An 18,514-nucleotide genomic window follows, 5' to 3' on the forward strand; every position below is an offset into this window, starting at 1 on the left:
CTACTATATAAAGTGAAAGCCATGCATTATTAACACTCAGAAACGCCACCAGCTCTTCTAGGCTAGAACTTATTTGATATGGACTGATGTAAAGTGGAAAAGTGTCATGTGGTTAAGTGGGTCTACATTTCAAATTGTTTGTGGAAGTCATGAAAGTCTTGTCCTCCAGGCCAGCAGAGAAACGGACTGTCTGGATCATTATCTGTGTAAAGTTCAAAACCCAGTGTCTGTGATAGTATGAGGGAGTGTTTGCACCCATGGCTTGCACATCTATGAATACATCATTAAGATCCGATTTACCTCAAGACTGAATAAAATACAATAGCACAGAATTAAATTGAAACAACCTTTATTGTCCCTAAAAGGGAAAATTCAAGTGTAAAAGCAGCATCAGGTATGAGGGTTGTCACAAAAAAGTTCTTAAAAATCTATAAAGAAAGAAGATTAACAATGTTAATGATAATATACTGTTCAAGCGTCTATAAAAGACAAGTGTGAGCATAATTCTCAGGAGTCCCTATGATTAATGACTCCTGTAGAAAATGATGACAGTGTTCCAGGAGTTTATGTTACTGTATCTGGAGAACTGACTGGACAAAGTCTTAAATGTCCTGGGAAAGTGATCTTAATTGTCTCCAAGACTCGTAATTGTAAATCTGTGATAGTAAAATAATAACTGATAGTGCACCTTCTGGTTGACACACAGCCTTTGCCATATTGTTGTTGTTTTTTTTACTTTGTTCCACAGCAAAAAAAAAAAAAAATGTCTTAGACAAAAGAAAAAGAGGGGTGGGGGAACTGGAGAGGTCAATGATGAACATGAGGTCAGACAGATTGAAACAGCGTCCAGGAAACCACACAGACCATAGACAACAATCAGACCAGAAGACATCTTTAAAGTCCCACCTGGAAGAGCTCAAACAATCACAACAGTGATGACAACAGGAGTATCTGGCATTGGAAAAACAGTCTTAACACAAACGTTTACTCTGGACTAAACTAAAGAGAAATCCAACTAAGACATCCAGTTTATATTTTTGTTCACATTCAGAGACCTAAATCTTCTGAAAGGCAGAAAGTTCAGTTTGTTGCAGCTTGCTCAACTGTTCTTCAGCGAAACCAAAGAAATCTGGAGCTTGGAACACTTTCAGGTTCTGTTCATGTTTGATGGCCTGGATGAGAGTCCATTTCCACTGGACTTACAACAAAGAGATCCTGACTGATGTTACAGTTACATAGAGTCCACCTCAGTGAATGTTCTGCTGACAAACCTCATCAGGAGGAAACTGCTTCCGGTTGATCTCTGGATAACCACATGACCTGCAGCAGCCAATCAGATCCCTCCTGAGTGCGTTGGCATGGTGACAGGGGTCAGAGGATTCGCTGACCCACAGAGAGTGGAGTACTTTAGGAACAAATTCAAAGATGGGGAGCAGAGATAAGGGACAGACAATCAAGAGGAAGTGTAAGTGTGTTTTTCATTTAATACATGAAAGCACAGCTGATACACACTGGACCATCTGCAAACTGTCCTATCACTCATTAGGAGTCATCATCAAACTGTAAATGAGTGACTGATGACTGCAGCTGGTTTATGTTTGTTCTTCCTGTTAGATTCCTGTGAACTCACCGTCAATACAAATACAGTGAATAGAAAACTCAAACTGTCTGACAGCAACAGGAAGATAACATACGTGCAAGAGCTCCTGTCATATCCGGATCACGCAGGTATATTTGATTCTGCACAGCAGAACTGGCCTGACTGGTTGTTGTTACTGGGAAGACGAGTGGAGAGGATACATTTGTATTTCAGTGAGCTATGGAGGAATCAGTCGGAAAGGAGACGGTCATGATTGTGTGTTTGGGTTGAACACTCAAACCTGGAGTCTGGAGTGTTCTGGTGTTAGTTATGCTTTCTGTCACAATGACAGAAAAGGACCCATCTCCTCCTCCTCAGTTTCTAGCAGAGTAGCAGTGTACTGTACATGGACTGTCCTGCTGGCATACTGTCCTTCTACAGAGTCTCTGACTCACTGTTTCACCTGCACACACTTAACACTACATTCACTGAACCTGGATTTAAAATCTGGTTCTGTGGTTGCAACAGCACCAACAAGTGGCCACATTTGAATACGGCAAGTTTAGTCAACAGATTGCAATGGATGAGTGTTTTAAAAAACAAACAGTTGGCATGGTGAACAAGTTTTCATGGGGACAATTTTAGCACTGTGTCATCTTTTAGAACTTGCTAGGAAATGAAGCAATATTTACTCTATTTTGACAATGATAGTTTGCATAAAAATCTCCATTCAATGTAAAATTATATTGGTGTAGAGACTGACCATCTTTTTCTATAGACACACTGTCACATGAAGCATGAATTGGTGACCATCTAAGTTATCTCCAACCTTCAATTTGTCAGCAAAATTTAAAAATAAAAAAACCCAGTTTCAACAGATCAAGGTTAGCTATCATAACTACACAAATGATTCACAGCTCTACATCACGCTGTCACTAGGTGATTAGGATTTTTAGAATAAATCAATGCATGGATGTGCTCTAACTTTCTCCAGCTGAACAGAAACATAACTGAAGTTATCTTTGGACATAAAGAGGAACGGTCTAAGCACACAACTTCAGTTATTATAGCTAGAACTGATCAGGCCTGTAGTCTTGATTGAGTGACTTGAATCTCCAAAGCCACATAAACACAGTTACAAAGTCAGCCGTCAATTACCTGAATAACATTTCCAGGATTAAAGGACTAATGTTCCAGCACGATACAAAGAAACTAATCCATGTGTTTGATTACTGCAACAGTGTCCTCACAAGTTTGCCTAAAAAAATCTATTACAGCTGATCCGCTGCTCGCATTCTCACAAAACCCAAGAGGGTAGAGCACATCACCCCAGTTCTAAAGTACTTACAATGGCTTCCTGGAACTCAGAGAATAGACTTTAAAATGCTGCTGTTAGTTTATAAATCTTGGGTTTCCATGCAGCATTTCCCATTTCCCAGCACGAGAGGATGACGTGAACGCATCGTACGACGTGTCTGGTTTCCAGCTTCCTTCGCACTTCCGGTTTCTTTCCCCCCACAGTGAGACAGAAAGCAAACAAAATGCGTTAGTTAAACTTTACAGATGAGCTGTGGCTAGTGACAGCTTTATTACCGCGACCCAGTATATTTAACCTACCGCTTAATTAAATGTTTTTGTCCTGGACTTCATAGGTGAGGCTTTAATAGGATAGCAACCATGCAGTTCTCTCCCACCAACGGAGATTTCACGTTCGTCTCCTCTTCAGAAGCTGAAGGTATGCTAATTGCTGCAGCGCTCAGCTAGCAGGCCCCAAAGAGTGATACATGTCCAGCAGCAGCAGCAGTCTACTTATTTCGCTCTGTTTTATGTAGGCTATTGCAGCGAAAGTCATACGCTGGTTTCCTCTGCTACTTATATCACAATGTTTTTATTTGTGGAAGCGCGTGTTAGCTTTGTTAGACACATACAGGACGGAAGGAAAACATGTAGGTAACAAAGCCTGACATGATATTTAGTTGTATATTGTTTATATTAAGACTCTATTAAAAGGGGGCTTTTCGTGGCAGCTTTGAGCCGTGTAGTTCTGGCTCTGTCGACTCAAATCTAACTTCCACTTGTTTACCTATCGCTTCACAGTGACGGGATGAATTTCCGGTTTAGTTGGCGTCTTATATTGGGATTCAGGAGTCATGAATAAATTGCGGTTCTTTAAAAATAAATCTTAAAAACATATGTGTCAAAGGAGAAAAAAAATGTATGAAAGGGCAAATGAGAACCAAATACATTTTCTGTGCGCAGATTTCATTTATTTCAGCAATTTCTTTTGTGACGCCTATTTCCGTGTTTATTTTCCCTTCATTAGTTGTTCCAGCTAATGGGAGCGACTTCATTTGTGCGCACCGCGCAGATTTAATTTATATCAGCAATTTCTTTTGTAATGCATGTTTCCGTGTTTATTTCCCCCCCGTTAGTTGTTTCAGCAAAGTGGCGTTATCATTTCACAGAGCGCCATTCTGAAAAAAACCTAGATAAGAAAAAACCCTAGATAGGATTTATGTGCCAGTTCCTCCGTCAGTCAGGCACAAATGAGAGAGATGGTGTAAAACAAACCGCCTTCATGTAAGGACACTAGCACATGGACCTGCAGTATTGCCCAGTAAAACTAAGTATTAAGCTAAACTGATCGTGAATTACTTGTCTATTAAAGACAAAGCATCTTTGTCTTTTCCAGTTTGACATGCATCTTTGCAATATATCTGAAATGGTAGATTAAAAAAACAATACCACTAAAAAAAGCGGTATTATAACCTAAATTATATTTTGAATACTTTAGAATTTTTGGAATAGAAAAAAAAATCCACAGTAAAAGCCAACTCCTGGACTTCACAACAATAATATGTTACATTATCATCTGAACACCTGATTGCTTAGCTTTTGCTTCCTACCCATTAAGTTGGTTGTTTTTCATTTAGAAATACCATGTTTTTGTTCCACATTCTCCTGCTGCTATTATTGTTTATAAAAGGTACCATAAGTCTGAAATCATCTGTGTGATCCACAGACCTCAGTGGAACAATCAGCACCCCTGATGTTAAACTGAACATGGCCAGTGAAGGAGGCAGGGATCCATACGCCACCACCTTCCTGAGGCAGCGAGGCTACGGCTGGCTGCTAGAAGTGGAAGAAGATGACAATGAGGAGAGCAAACCTCTTCTGTAAGTATGTCTTTTAGGGAGTCTCAGAATTTGTGGCAAATAAGTCTAGGGGGAAAAGACAAATCTATTATTTCAAGAAGTGTCTATGCTGCCTTGGTATAAGTAGGCCATTCCTTTTTTATCGAACATGGTTAGATGTTCTTTTAGAAATCTTTTAATTGTTATTTAATTTTTACATTCTCAAGGAAAGGGCTGCTTGTATTGCTTCCTTTCATTATTCATTCAGTAATGAACAGATTGTTTACATCTCATGCCATGCATCAGGTACCAGAAGGAAGGGATTATTGATGTATTGTTGAGTTATTTTCCCTACTTTACACCTCAGTGTGAGAAAGACCATTATAAACATTTATAATACATTATAAATGTACATAATGTACAGATAGAAAGAAAAGATAGATAGAAAAGATGGGATTATCTGACTACCTGATGCAATCCAAAGCACCTGGATTTATAATGTATTCCTGTTTGTTGTTTACATGAATCTGGAGTTTAGCCAGTGTCAGGGCAAATGTTAAATTATCTTTGCCTCATCTCCTGTGTGAGCAGGGAGGAGCTGGACATTGACCTGAAGGACATCTACTACAAGGTCCGCTGCGTGCTGATGCCCATGCCGTCTCTGGGTTACAATCGACAAGTAGTTCGAGACAACCCAGATTTCTGGGGCCCTCTGGCTGTTGTGCTCCTTTTCTCCATGATCTCAATCTACGGGCAGTTCAGGGTGAGCAGAATACGAATGAACACAACTGGTTGCTTGGGATGATTACTTGAAGCATCATCTTTTTACGCCAATGATAATTTCCTGTGATCAGTTGGGTAAACCCTAGACTAGGCCTGTCACGATAACAAATTTTTATGATTCTATCAAAAGTTATTGCGATAAACGATAATATTGTTGGAAGACCATTTTAAACTGATGTAATGGCATAATAATAATGCTAGCACATCCTGCCAAAAATAAATACACTTTATATTCAAAAGAACACTTAACACTGGAACTGGTAAACTAAATAAACAAAACAACCAAAAAGAAACAGAAAATAAAATTGACTCTCAGTCTCCGTTAACAAAAAATGCACCTGAATAAAAGATGAAAAACACAAAACCAAAGTAGAAATAAAAACTACATTCAACCAAAAGAGTACAGATTATGAAGTTTGTATATAATATTGACCTTGACTAATCATTAGATTTAGATAGAAAAAATGGGATTATCTGACTACCTGATGCAATAGTTCACTCCTCCCTTACACTAAGGAAATTATGAAGGGAGGAGTCAGTGGAGAGCACTGGAGTAAAGCCTGTTTTCATCCAATATCTTCAATAGAAAGATAAAAAGGCAGAAAGAAACGATAAAGCCAATAAATTAAAATGAGATTGATAATTTTCATTTATCATGTGATTAACTGATTTATTGTTTATCGCGACAGGCCTACCCTAGACCACTCCAACACAGGCACAAGACAAGCAAAAGAAATAGCCAGTTATCATATTGTAGTGTTCTGTTCTTTTAAATGAAGACTTAAAACCCAGCTGTTTAGAATTGCTTATGAACCATAATATGAGGAACGTTGACCAATATATTAGATGTTAATGATGATATTGATGATGGCACTAATCAAAATGTAACGTTTGTCACTGGTTTCTCAACTGTTGAGAATATGTTGTTTTATAAGTTTGTATTTTTATGTTTTTCCGATGTAAAGCACTTTTAACTGCCTTGTTGCTGACATCTCCTATTTAAGTAAACTTGATTGATTGTTAAGAGGGCAATGGGCATGCACATGGGAGAGAACTTGGTCGTGCAGGATTCACAAGGGTTATTCCCCAGTTTTTGAAAGCAAGATCAAAACAAAGCATTCTGGGGTCAGTGGTCATTCTCCAAGCTTTAACTTTGGACTGTGTTGTCTCTTACACATGTAGGTTGTATCTTGGATCATCACCATTTGGATATTCGGATCACTTACCATCTTCCTGCTTGCTCGTGTCCTTGGTGGTGAGGTAAGTCCTGCCTCCATCACGACACAACCGCAACCAATCAGCGCGTTTTAAGTTCTCTTTATTGGCCGAAAATAAGATTGTTGTTTTTCTGAGCGCTCTTTTTGTCTCCTGTGTAGGTTTCTTATGGTCAAGTTCTTGGAGTGATTGGATATTCTCTTCTTCCTCTCATTGTCATAACCCCTCTACTTTTAGTGATTGGAGGGTTTGAAGTGGTGTCCACGTTAGCCAAAGTAAGTTCTATTTTATTAAACACTCTTAATCAGACTGTTAATTGGTTCTATTTTTTTTTTTTTTTTACCATTGCAATCTACCTTTGTGTAATTTAGACATATTAGTGGATCAATTTTTGTCTATTTAACTTGGGGCATTTCTCCACTTCAGAAACCATATCTTGGGGCCATTCTTTAACTGAAGAATGTAAATCTAGCCCAACAGATGGGCTGTTTAAACAGTTTAAACATCAAGCTGGAAAAATACTGAGGATTGAAGATTATTTTAGACCGACAGTTATAATGCAATCCTTGAAGAAGTCTTATTCATCAAAGGAAGGTTGTTAAATCCTTCATTGTCTCGTGCCACTCCTGTTATAGCTTTAAATGGTGAAACAAACCATTTGGAGGTTTTCATTTTGAGTAAGAACATTTGATCCTGTGTTGGACTTATTCAACACTGCGTAGGCAAACTTCTGTTTTACATAAATAGGATTTGGGAGATTTGCACCATAAATGGGATGTTTGATGTCGGTTAAGGAAAAGGCCAACCTTTTTCTATGAATAGAATCCTTACACATATTGTTGATAAATGAGTTTGATCGAAAGCACTGTAGAAACTGTTATATTGTTGGGTTCTTATTCTGGTAGTGATTACTTCAAAGTGATCATGTCATGTGTTTCCTTTCCAGCTCTTTGGCGTGTTCTGGGCTGCCTACAGTGCCGCTTCACTTCTCGTCGGAGATGAATTTAAAACTAAGAAGCCCCTTCTCATATATCCCATTTTCCTATTGTATATCTATTTCCTGTCACTGTATACTGGTGTGTGACTGGATGAGTCAGAACTACAGACCTTATGGCCATGGACAGTGACCCTGAGTCATGTTGGGGTCATCAAACAACTAAACCCAGGAGGTCTTTTTTTAAAGACATATTTGTGTTTTTTTTAACTGTACAATTCTAGGCAGTGAGGACATTGGGAATATGACTGTAAATAGTTTTACCCTTTTCTTTGTTCAATAAAATTAATCGGATTTTGCAGCTTGTACCTTGTTCTGCAGGTGTCTATATCATAGGTGCTCTATTGTCCCCATATGCCTGGAGTTGGTTGCAGTTTGTGAATCTGGACATCATTTGCTGGATTATAACCTTTTTAGTCAATCCACACAATGTTTAACAAATATTTTTGTGCATACAGTGCGGTGGAGGGTAAGAGGCTGCAACACTATAGATTCCTCACTGTTATACACTGTTCTGTTATGGAAAATGTCCATTAATGAGGTGCCTTTGTCAACTATATCAAAATAGAAAATCACCTTACAAATAGTTACAGAAAAGAAATTGGTCCTTTGTGAATCTTGTATTTGTTGGCTGGTCACTAAGTTATTTATCCTAAACAACTAACATTCCTTTCAGAAACTAAAGAAAAATTTTAAATAAATGAATGAAATTGTTGTAAAATATAGTAGTTCTGTAGTTATTGAATAAAATAGAAAATGATCACAGAAGCATATGACATTTCTAAAACATACTTTTGATATGGAGGAAACGGTTTGAGATTTTCAGTTCCCTACTATATCAATTTACTCCTAATGTAGTAAAATGTGCTCCTGGTTAGACTGGTTTGTAATAAAATGTACTTTAAAATAGATGAAAGACATTATTGGCACACAATAACGCGCTAATAATTATTGTTAGATTACGTGTCAGTTTTTGGGGACCCACAAAAAAGCATAAGTAGATAGAAAAATGAAGTAATGTTTGAGGGAATTATAAAAAATTGGATTTCCAAGTACTAAAGGTAGAGGTAAAAATGAATCTGAATGAATTTTATGAGCTTTCATGATCCACAAAGTTGAAAATGTCACCGCACCTGTAATAGGTACAACTTTATTTAGAACACTTTGCACCAGGGAAAAGTGGGCTTATGTCAGGAGGTTAGTGTATTTAATGTTGCTGAGAATTTTCACATGTTATAAAAAGAAGTATTCATGGTAAAAAAGATGCTCTATCGGTTTTCCTAAGATGTTATGATCCATGAACACATTAGTATATTGATAAAGGTATAAGTTATGTGATATAACAATACACAATGACTAGTATTAAAGGCAATTTTAAAAAATAATATAATGCATAGAGATAATTATTTACTTGCGCAGTAATAAAAATTTACAAGCAAAATATACAACAGTTTTTTTTTTTCATCAGCTGTTCTCTCTATGGCTGTTCTCGTTTACTATTGGTGTTCTCGCGAGATGTATTCAAGCGGTACGCTAGCTCCGTGTTCCTATGGTGTAAGTGACAGAGCCTAGCCTGGAGTTCCTCAGCGCTGATGGTGAATAGCCACCGCGGCTGTGACGGGCGGAGAAGAAGCCGCAGAAGGCTGGGGAGTGGCAATTCGGAATCTGCCCCTTAGATGAATCCAATTTAAGTTTATCGTCAGGTTCTAACAAACCAAAAAGAGGAGGAAGGGGAAAAAATAGGAAAGATGGCGGCCGCGGCCTCGCCGGGCTCGTCCACCTCCTCAGACTGGATTGTAGTGAGAGACGGTTGCCTGCGTTGCGACGAGGAAGGCCTGCGAAGTCTTTCCTACCACCCGGCCCTCAACGCTATCTTAGCCGTTACCAGCCGGGGAAGCATTAAAGTGATAGACGGAACTTCAGGGGCCATTCTTCAGGCTTCAGCACTGCACGGTAAGTACCGGAGTTCTCTGTCAAGCCCTGACAACAACACTTTCAGTTTTGACAAGCCAAATACAGTTTGTCAACAGACTGTGCAGGGACCAGCACCCTGGTGTGTTAGCTGCTCCCGGCAGCCGTACAAGTGGCCTGTTAGGTTTTTGACAGCTGGGATTGTTGCAGACTGTTCTGGGGGCGTAAAACAAAGGACCCTCAGCATCTTAACACAGGAACGATTCTGTTATCATTAACGTTCGTCTTTGGTGAATGGCATCCACTATTTGTCTCTATAGACTCAACATGACACCTCTGACTGTAGCTAATGGCTAGCTGTAGGACTTTTCACAGCGCTAACTAACCGGGCAATCCTCTAAAGTTCTGCCCGTCACACGCGTCCTGTGGTCCAGACATAAACATTGGCAGTCGCTTAATAATGAATAAATGGAAACTGTAGGCTGTCTGAAGTTGGTTTAGTTTAGGAAAGTGGTAATGCTTTTAGCCGCTAATGTATTTTGCTACTCGTCAGCCGCATAACTTCACAACTCACCGGCGAGAGTCAGTAGGAACTACCAGCGTGATTCTGATGTTACAGTCACACAATGGTGGACTGTAACATCACTGTAGAATAATAAATGGGAAGCTGTTCCTGCGGTAACTTTGCATTTAACCCTGTGACCGATCGAAGACCGCATGCCAGCACTGAGAGTACCAGCACTTCATGTTAACACGCTTCTGTTGAGATCCGATCAGGTCAGAAACCGTGTCCACCACTCTTTGTTTCACTGTAGTTACTGTCTGAAATAAAACCCGATAGCATTTTAACAGGTTATGTTCACGTTAGAACTCCTATAGTAAAATACCGGATCTTTATTTAATCAGAACGTATTATGGATTTGGTGTAGCTTTTAAAACTAGTATCATAAATCGTGTCTGTAATCTGATTGGTCATTCCTGCGAAAGCAAATGTTTGATATGTCTAGTCTTTTATTTTATATATTTTTGAAGTGTGGTGTGATGAAAAGCGTTATTGACAAGTTGATTTCTCACAGTTTGATAAGACAACCATGTTTACATGTTCACAAACCTGCAGATGGCTTTCAACTGTAAAAGTCGGAGGTATTTTAATTTTTTTTTAAGTTAAGTTCTGCATCTGGTGAATGTCGATGAAAAGCTGTCTGAGATGGAAATATGGCAGACAAATCAAAACTTGAGTCAGCGTTTCAATGACAGGCCACCTTGAATGATTGCAAAGGTGAGAAAAGATAATTTCTCCTCTTATGGTTTCTTCACCAAGATAGCAATAATAATCAAGCTCTACAGCATTAGATTAGCCTTTTATGGACATTTTCCTTCAAAAGATTGTTGCTTAATTTAGTAACATGAATCTAAAAAATTATTTTAGATTCATATCCTAATTTTAAGAGGCCAACTGTTTATTAACAAAGTCTTTAAATGAAAATGTTAAGCTATGTAATAAGTGATATATTAAAAACTTTGACTATATCTATCAGCTGATGTCCACCAGGCATTCAGTGTGTGGTTTCAGCGGCAGAGTTAATTCCAGTTTGAGATGTTAGAATACAGTCAAGTATTGGGGATTTGTGTTGAAATTATATGCTAAACATTAAATTCCCCTGAACTGTGTGGTCTAACTGGGTCTAAAACTGCTCTGTGTTGACCTTAAATATTGTGTTCACAAATATTATTGAATAAAATAGTTTGAGAAGGGGAAAACATGGAATAAGAGTTTTCTCCTAAGTTCTAAGAAAAAAACATACATATTGATCTTATAGAGGGAGAATCCAGTTGGATAACCTGAATCGCTGCACACTGCAGGCTCTGCAGGCTGCAAAGTATGAGATATTTTTATGGTTAAATACATGAGCAAATGTGGATTGTAGTGTTAAAGCACTTGGACTCCACACTTGGTTTAGAGAGGCGGTAAATGATGGTAGTCTTCACTGCAAGATGAAGTTTACAACATCTGCCACAATGTTGTTGTTATTTTGGTGTTTTTTTGGTGTTTTTTCCAAGCTGGGCTAAAAGGAAAACATCTGCATGGAAAGACCAGCCAGGAGTTATAATTCATACACAGGTGCTGGTTCACAGTACCCATACTGTCGGCACAGTGTGGAGCTTTTAATTTTACTGAGCTTGTTCAGTTTTTCTATTATTTTTTTATTCTAAGACTGTTAAATGAAATATTTCCATATCTGTTCCTACATATTTGAGTTACAAGAATATTATGATATTTATATTATGATATTTTTTTTAAAATGATAATTGTTGTGGTTAAATCCTATACCTGCAGTACGTAATTTTTACTTACATTTTTATTTTATTTTTTTTGCATAGTTATTAAGATTATCATTATGTCGTGACAGTATAATAAAAGATGGACTAGAAGATTTCTGAAGAAATTTAATGGGGCCTGCTAAAGTGTTCCCATTGGTTGGAACCCAGCGTTCTGATTTTTAAAATGAGCATTAATGCTAAAGTAAAGTAAAATGTAGTCAATAGCATGTGGAGAATTATAAGCATTTTGACTAATATGGACTTACTCCATTCAGTATGTTAATGGAGTCAGTCGGTGCACTAAGGTTTTATGAGGCTTTTATTTTGAAATTTTCAGTAAGCTTCATTTTAATTGGCCACTCTAATCCCATGTGTAACAGTAGACTGGTTAAACCAGTTACATAATGCCCAAAACATCAATTACCTGCTGTGAAAAATGTGAAGGCTTTTATTTTGTGGAGTATGTGTTGCTCTTATTTTGACAGTCCAAATTGATTGTCAGTTAAGGACCGAGTAGCGTCTCTGTAGTTCTAAATGCCGGCTCAGCCCTCTTCTGTAGTAACTGAGAGTTCCACCAGCACTGTAGTTCTGAAGAGGAGCTCAAGGTGGAGAAAGTTGTGAGACACCCAGTCAGTATTTCTGAAAAAAAACAGTCTGTTCAGAAACCGTGGGACGTATTCCAAAAGCGTTTGAAGCGTGTGAGAGGGCTGTTTCTCACTTTCGATAGTACCGCGATTCATATCTGTACCTCACTCACAGTAATAGCACAGATGAGAGAGAGAGACAGTGTGCGATGAGCTCTGAAATTTTTGAGAAAACCATGAAAATGAATGGCCTGGAGCCTGAGGTTACACTGTCACATGATTTTGCTCTGAAGCACCTTGACAGAAAAGCCCTAGAGAAAGTTTGCACTAGGGGAAACCCTGATGTGTCTCATACCATACTGTTACACGACATGGTGGCAGTTTGAATAAATATGGTAAGAACATATTTTTGTGATAATTACGTAGTCTATCTTTAAAGCAAAACAGCCCCTCTCTCTGACTCGGTGTATCTCTGTTCCACTAGAGGTGCTGGATTGGAGCTTCCAGTTAGATCTGAAAGCTAGCTGATTAATGTTCTCCTGTCGTTATGTCCTAGCTAAACCAGGTGGCCGCGTCAGGTGCCAGTACTTTCCTGCAGTTGACAAGGTGCTTTTTGTGGACGACTTTGCCGTGGGGTGCAGGAAGGACCTGAATGGCATTCTGCTCTTGGACACGGCCCTACAGCCGCCGGTGGCCAAACCGGAGGACATGGTTCAGCTGGAGCTGCCGGTCACAGAGGTGAGGCTGCGCTGTCACGTTCAGACAGGAAGTACTTGATGTTGTACCTGGAAGTTTGACGCTTCTCATGTGGTTGTAAACATGTTGATCTTAGATTTCTGTCTTTTGAAGTAAGAAATGTTTTACCTGATACATTTATTAAATGCCTGAGTATCAAGAAATATGAATGGCTGAAAGGTTAGCATTGTTCAGAGTATTTGTAGGAGAAACACTGAATCTCAGAGCAGGAACATCCTTCTGAAGGGAAACAGACTATATCTGCCTTCTAGTAGCATTTTCTTTAAAAGAACAGAGATTCAAGAGGAAGTTCTTTTTTTTTACCCTCATTGAAAGAGGCTGAAAATAAGTCATCTCTGTCTTAAATCAAATATGTCAGATATTGCACTTCATGAGTACAATGATTAAAATAATGATTTTAATGTTTGTAAAATTGTTAGGATTTTACATAATGATGTTTGTAAGAGGTGAATATATTTGTAAAATCCTAATGATTTGACCTCTTTCAAGGCTTTTTTAGCTGAATATTTATTGGCGTAACATGCATTGACAGTTGAATATGATGCATCAATACTGGAATAGCAAGTAGTTAAAATTATAACCAGTACAGTTTGAAGTCAAATTCTTAGATAATTTCACACAATTTATTTAAATGCGTTTACGTCTTGGTGAAGGAGGAGGAGGTGACTGATTTCAGATCCCAACAAGAACTTGGACTCCATGAGAAAACAGGGTTGGCTTTTTTTCCTAACAGAAATGTTTTTGTTTGTTTAGGCGCAGCAAATGCTGTCGGCGTGTCAGGAGAAGATTGATGTGTCCAGCACTGAGGGGTATGAACTCTTCATCAGCCAGCTCAAAGAAGGTCTGAAGAATACCTCACATGAGACTGCGGCCAATCATAAAGTAGCTAAGGTAAGCTAATGAGAACAGAGTTGTCGCATAAAGAGAGAATGCAGCAAATTCTACTAAACATGTTAGTTTAGTCACATTTATTGGCATCTCAGATAAAACCTTGTGAAAATCCTTCATATAAAAGTGCATTTCAACTATGAGTTCAACAATTCATTTCCCATGTAACTTGCAGGCCTTTTCTCAAACCTCTTTCAAGACTTTTTGTGTTTTTGACCAAAGAATGAGACTGTGACACCAGCTAAACCACTAGTGGACTGGTTTTGAAGAAAAATGAAACAAATAAATGAAGGAAAACCAAAGTGGTTTAAAACTCCCCTTATCGTCACCACTGTGGGGCAGGATAGCAGAAGGAGGAGAGCTCAGCTGTAACAGAACAGCAGTCTAATGATAATGACAAGAAAAAAAAAAGGAAGCCATGAGGCTAACTACAGCCAGGGTAATGCAAGGTTTGTTTGGAGGAGACAGACCAGGCTCTAACTGAGCAGCTGTCTCCTGGCAACCCAGACTGGTGGGTCGTCGCTTGAGGGAAGTTTGATTGTATTGTGAGAGGAGGGTTTGGCAAAGAAACTACTTTTCTGTGGGATCTTTACTTTTTTTTGTGATATTATTTTAGTTAGTTGTTTTACAGATGAATGGTGATGTGGCAAAACACTGTTGCTGATTCACCTGTAGCAGCAGCAGTGGTGGTATGAGCATGCTCTGAAAGAAAGCGTCCATCCTGATGTGTTGGCTTTTGAAAAACGAAAGTTGTTTATATCGATGAATATTTCAGTTTGTTGGAAGAACAGAGAACTAAAGTACTGTGTAGTTCCACACTTTTAGAGCAACAATTGTGACATTTTCAGGTAGGGATGCTCTGAGGTTTTTTGCTGCCGATTCTGATCACTCATGAGGGCCGATCGCTGCCGATCACCAATACCGATCACATGGATTGGCTGTCAGTTTTTCTCTTTAGGTATAAATGCTGTTATGTGATTTGGCAAAATGGATCCATACAGTCGCCTAATTTAGGCAAAAACGTGCAAAAAACTTGCAGCACTCAGTCGAAAAGACAACTATAAAACCTGCAATCTGTAGTATAATTAACAGGAAGTCTCTCAACATCCTAAATTATACGCAGTCAGATGAGTCTCCCAACACAAATAACATCATGTAAAAAAGGAAACATTCATTCAAAGTCAAATGCAGGTTGCATTAAAATAAACAATCCTAAGTTACTAAATCCAAACTGCCTGAGAGCATGGCTAATTACACGGGTTCTGATTGGCTGTTTCTATCAGTGGTGTTAGTCTGCAGAATACAGTGAGGAGGCAGAAGAGCTAAACCCCCCCCCCACCCACCACACACACAAATTATTTGTTTCATGTTAGAACAGCAAAAGTTTTAGTAGATATGTTAAAAGTTTTTTAAGTTACATGCTCCAGTTTTAAGGAGACGTTCAATGTGAGAGTTCACATGGAGGTTGAACGGCGATGTCTGTGAAATGTTACGTCTTAATAGCTAGTAGAGGCGGTCCAACAGTGACAGCAGAACCCAGCGTCTTACACCGCTAACCTTGAGTACTTAGATTATTTTTTGGATTATTTGTTTAGCTTTCTGACTGTCATTCTCATCTGGGTGAGTTTTGGTAGTTGTGTGCTGCTTTACCTGCTGTCTGGCCGCTCCGGTGTCTTTTTTTTTTTCCCCTGCAGTGAGCCTTGATAACTCACCATGCTCCACCAAGTGCTTATTTTTTAAATGGCATATAAAATTTTGTGTTGATGTATTTTGACGTGCTTCACAGCCGAGGTAGGCAAGACGCTAACTCCCCCATTCACTATCAGAGCATTAAAGTTCCACACAACATTGCTTCAGATTTGCTGCCACGCCTGCACAGTGGGAAGGAAAGAGGGAGATACGCTGCACACTGCAGGCTCTGCAGGCTGTGAAGTATGAGATACTTGTGATCGGCAACAAAAGAGAGCGATTGGTGATCACCCATCATATTTTTTTCATGGAAATCAGTTGAGTATGATGGGTGGCCGATTGAGCGACACACCACAATTTTCAATTTATGATCAGAAAACATGAAAGAAAAACTCCTGATGGTTTTACATTAAGTGAGTACCAACTTCATTTATACACAGGTAGTCTGTTTTAATCCAAAACAGTTTGGATCATAAACTGTCAGATATTATGGTGAACATGTTTATTTAGCAAAAAATTGGCCAGTGGTGTCTGACATGCTTTCATATTTTGTCTGAGTATTCTCATAAAATAAGGGAATAAGAATCACTCTGCCTTATTTGGGTGTTGAGTTTTTCGGCCTAATCAAAGGCCGAAGAACAATGGTAGTTTTTATAATCCCAGATTGCATTTGGAAGGGATTAGTGTGGCTACCTCAGGTGTTGAAAGATCATAGTGTAAATAATGAGAAAAGCCTATGGACTCTACGTGGCTTGTATCTGAAATTACTACAACAACAGGCGCTCTTCTTCTTGTTTTAACCTACTAAATTTGATAGTTTGATTTTTGTTTTATGTGCACAAACTTGTTGAATAAATCAAACTTTAATTCCAATGCGGTTGTAACTTTGTTTTACAAACACTGTTATTGTTCACCTTGTTTACCTTCCTCTATCTTCTTCTCTATTCTTTATTTTACAGTGGGCAACGGTCACTTTCCATCTCCCCCATCATGTGCTGAAGCTAGTGGCTGGAGCCATCGTCAGCGAGCTGAAGAAGATAAACCAGAACATAGCTGCCTTGTCTGTAGCCTCCTCCATCATGGATAGGCTCTCCTACCTCTTGTCTAGCGCCAGGCCTGAGCTCGGGGTGGGCCCTGGACGCTCTGTAGATAGGTTAGACCAACAACGTTTTTACCTTATGAGTCTAGGAATTAGCTTGTTTTGGGTGATAAACACTCAACTTTTCATAGCATTCCATTTTGGACTTGAGCATAGTTTAAAAATTTCAGTTTCTGTAATCTTTTGATGTGACATGTTTTTTTTATAGGTTTTAATCTTAATGGCCAAACATTTTAGATCAGGTTAGATAAAGGTGCAGAATGTAACTTTCATAAAAAATGTTTTTTTTATATATATAAATATTTGTTAAAACTGTCACATCATTGTGACAGTTTATTACCAGACAGATCATTTGTGAAGCGATCCATCTCCTCAACCTCCATCCTTAGCTATTGTTGCTGTCTGAAGAAATGCACCGCTCCCAACCAAAAACCACAAATCACAGCCAGGAGGAGGGTTTTAGCGCTGTCAATCAACTCATGTAGGCACTGCTAATGGTGGGGAAGCGACTTACCATTACAGAAAAACTGTTTATCTGCCATCATTGGTGGCTATGCTGACTAGCCTGAGCATTTACAACAGGATCTGTTGACGGTAAAAAAAAAACTGGCAGCACCACATAGGATTGTGACTTGACAGTGTTAAGTCTGGGCTCTGATTGGTTGTTTCTAGTTAGCATTGGGAGATCCTCCATCCCCCCGCCCCCAAATAATCTCTCTCGTCACAACATGGTGACGGCGTCAAGAAACATGTAAAAAATAAATAAATTCTCTAAAAGTAACATACTGCAGCTTTAAGGTTCCAACTTGCAGTGGATTTCAGGCAGCTTGAAACATATGAAGAAAATTTCACATTCTGCAAATGAAACCGATGCATTGGTCATTTCCAGAGCAGCTTTCAAAACATCAAAACACAGTTTGCTTCTAAAAAGCGTTGCTTTCCGCAGATCCCTGATGTACAGTGAGGCCAACAGGCGGGAGACGTTTACATCATGGCCACACGCTGGTTACAGATGGGCTCAGCCTGATCCGATGGCTCAAGCAGGCTTTTATCACCAGGTAACAGGCAGACACATTTTACTATACTAACATATATAAACACCAGCACGCAGTGAAGCGACTGTTTGCCTAAAGGACAATGCAGAGCATCAAGCTGAGATTTGAGATGATGACTCTATTTATCTATACTAAGGCTGGACAATATATTTGAAAAACATATAATGGTAAAAATGGTAAATGGGCTGAACTTATATAGCGCTTTTCCACTAACTACTCTGTATGTTTAACTTGTGAGTTACTGAAATACATTAACTTTTTGTAAATATTCAAATTTATTGAAATTGACTGCAGTTAAGCAGTCCTAGAGTGACACAGGTCATCCCAGAAATTCTGTTTCATAGAATCTCAAATCTAAATCTACACAGTGTCAGAGAGTAAACTCAATAAAAACATGCTTTATCTGCTACATCGGTCATTAAAATGGCACATTGCTGATGTAATAAAATAGGTGCACTTAATGATATTATATTAGCCATTAGGTAATAAATATATTTGTGTTTAG

General features: G+C 38.7%; 2 protein-coding genes across 4 annotated transcripts in view; both read left to right on the forward strand.

Moving 5' to 3' along the window:
• The first annotated feature begins 3,067 nt into the window (after positions 1-3,067).
• Positions 3,068-8,013, forward strand: yipf4 (Yip1 domain family member 4). The gene is made up of 6 exons (XM_005812380.3): positions 3,068-3,314; positions 4,602-4,755; positions 5,305-5,476; positions 6,679-6,756; positions 6,873-6,986; positions 7,658-8,013. The coding sequence occupies exons 1-6, from the start codon at positions 3,257-3,259 to the stop codon at positions 7,793-7,795; spliced, it is 714 nt and encodes a 237-aa protein (XP_005812437.1). The 5' UTR covers positions 3,068-3,256; the 3' UTR covers positions 7,796-8,013.
• A 1,223-nt stretch (positions 8,014-9,236) lies between these two features.
• Positions 9,237-18,514, forward strand: part of birc6 (baculoviral IAP repeat containing 6) — a 77,719-nt gene continuing 68,441 nt past the window's right edge. For all 3 annotated transcript variants that reach the window (XR_002752195.1, XM_023327752.1, XM_023327753.1), the window contains exons 1-5: positions 9,237-9,658; positions 13,079-13,260; positions 14,032-14,169; positions 16,815-17,008; positions 17,901-18,012. Coding sequence is in view for 2 of the 3 variants with exons in the window: in XM_023327752.1 (XP_023183520.1) it covers positions 9,454-9,658; positions 13,079-13,260; positions 14,032-14,169; positions 16,815-17,008; positions 17,901-18,012 (831 nt within the window). In the remaining variant the exon portion in view is untranslated. The remainder of the gene's footprint in view (positions 9,659-13,078; positions 13,261-14,031; positions 14,170-16,814; positions 17,009-17,900; positions 18,013-18,514) is intronic.

Source organism: Xiphophorus maculatus, chromosome 22 (genome assembly GCF_002775205.1).
Source record: "Xiphophorus maculatus strain JP 163 A chromosome 22, X_maculatus-5.0-male, whole genome shotgun sequence".
Classification (NCBI taxonomy): Eukaryota; Metazoa; Chordata; class Actinopteri; order Cyprinodontiformes; family Poeciliidae; genus Xiphophorus; species Xiphophorus maculatus.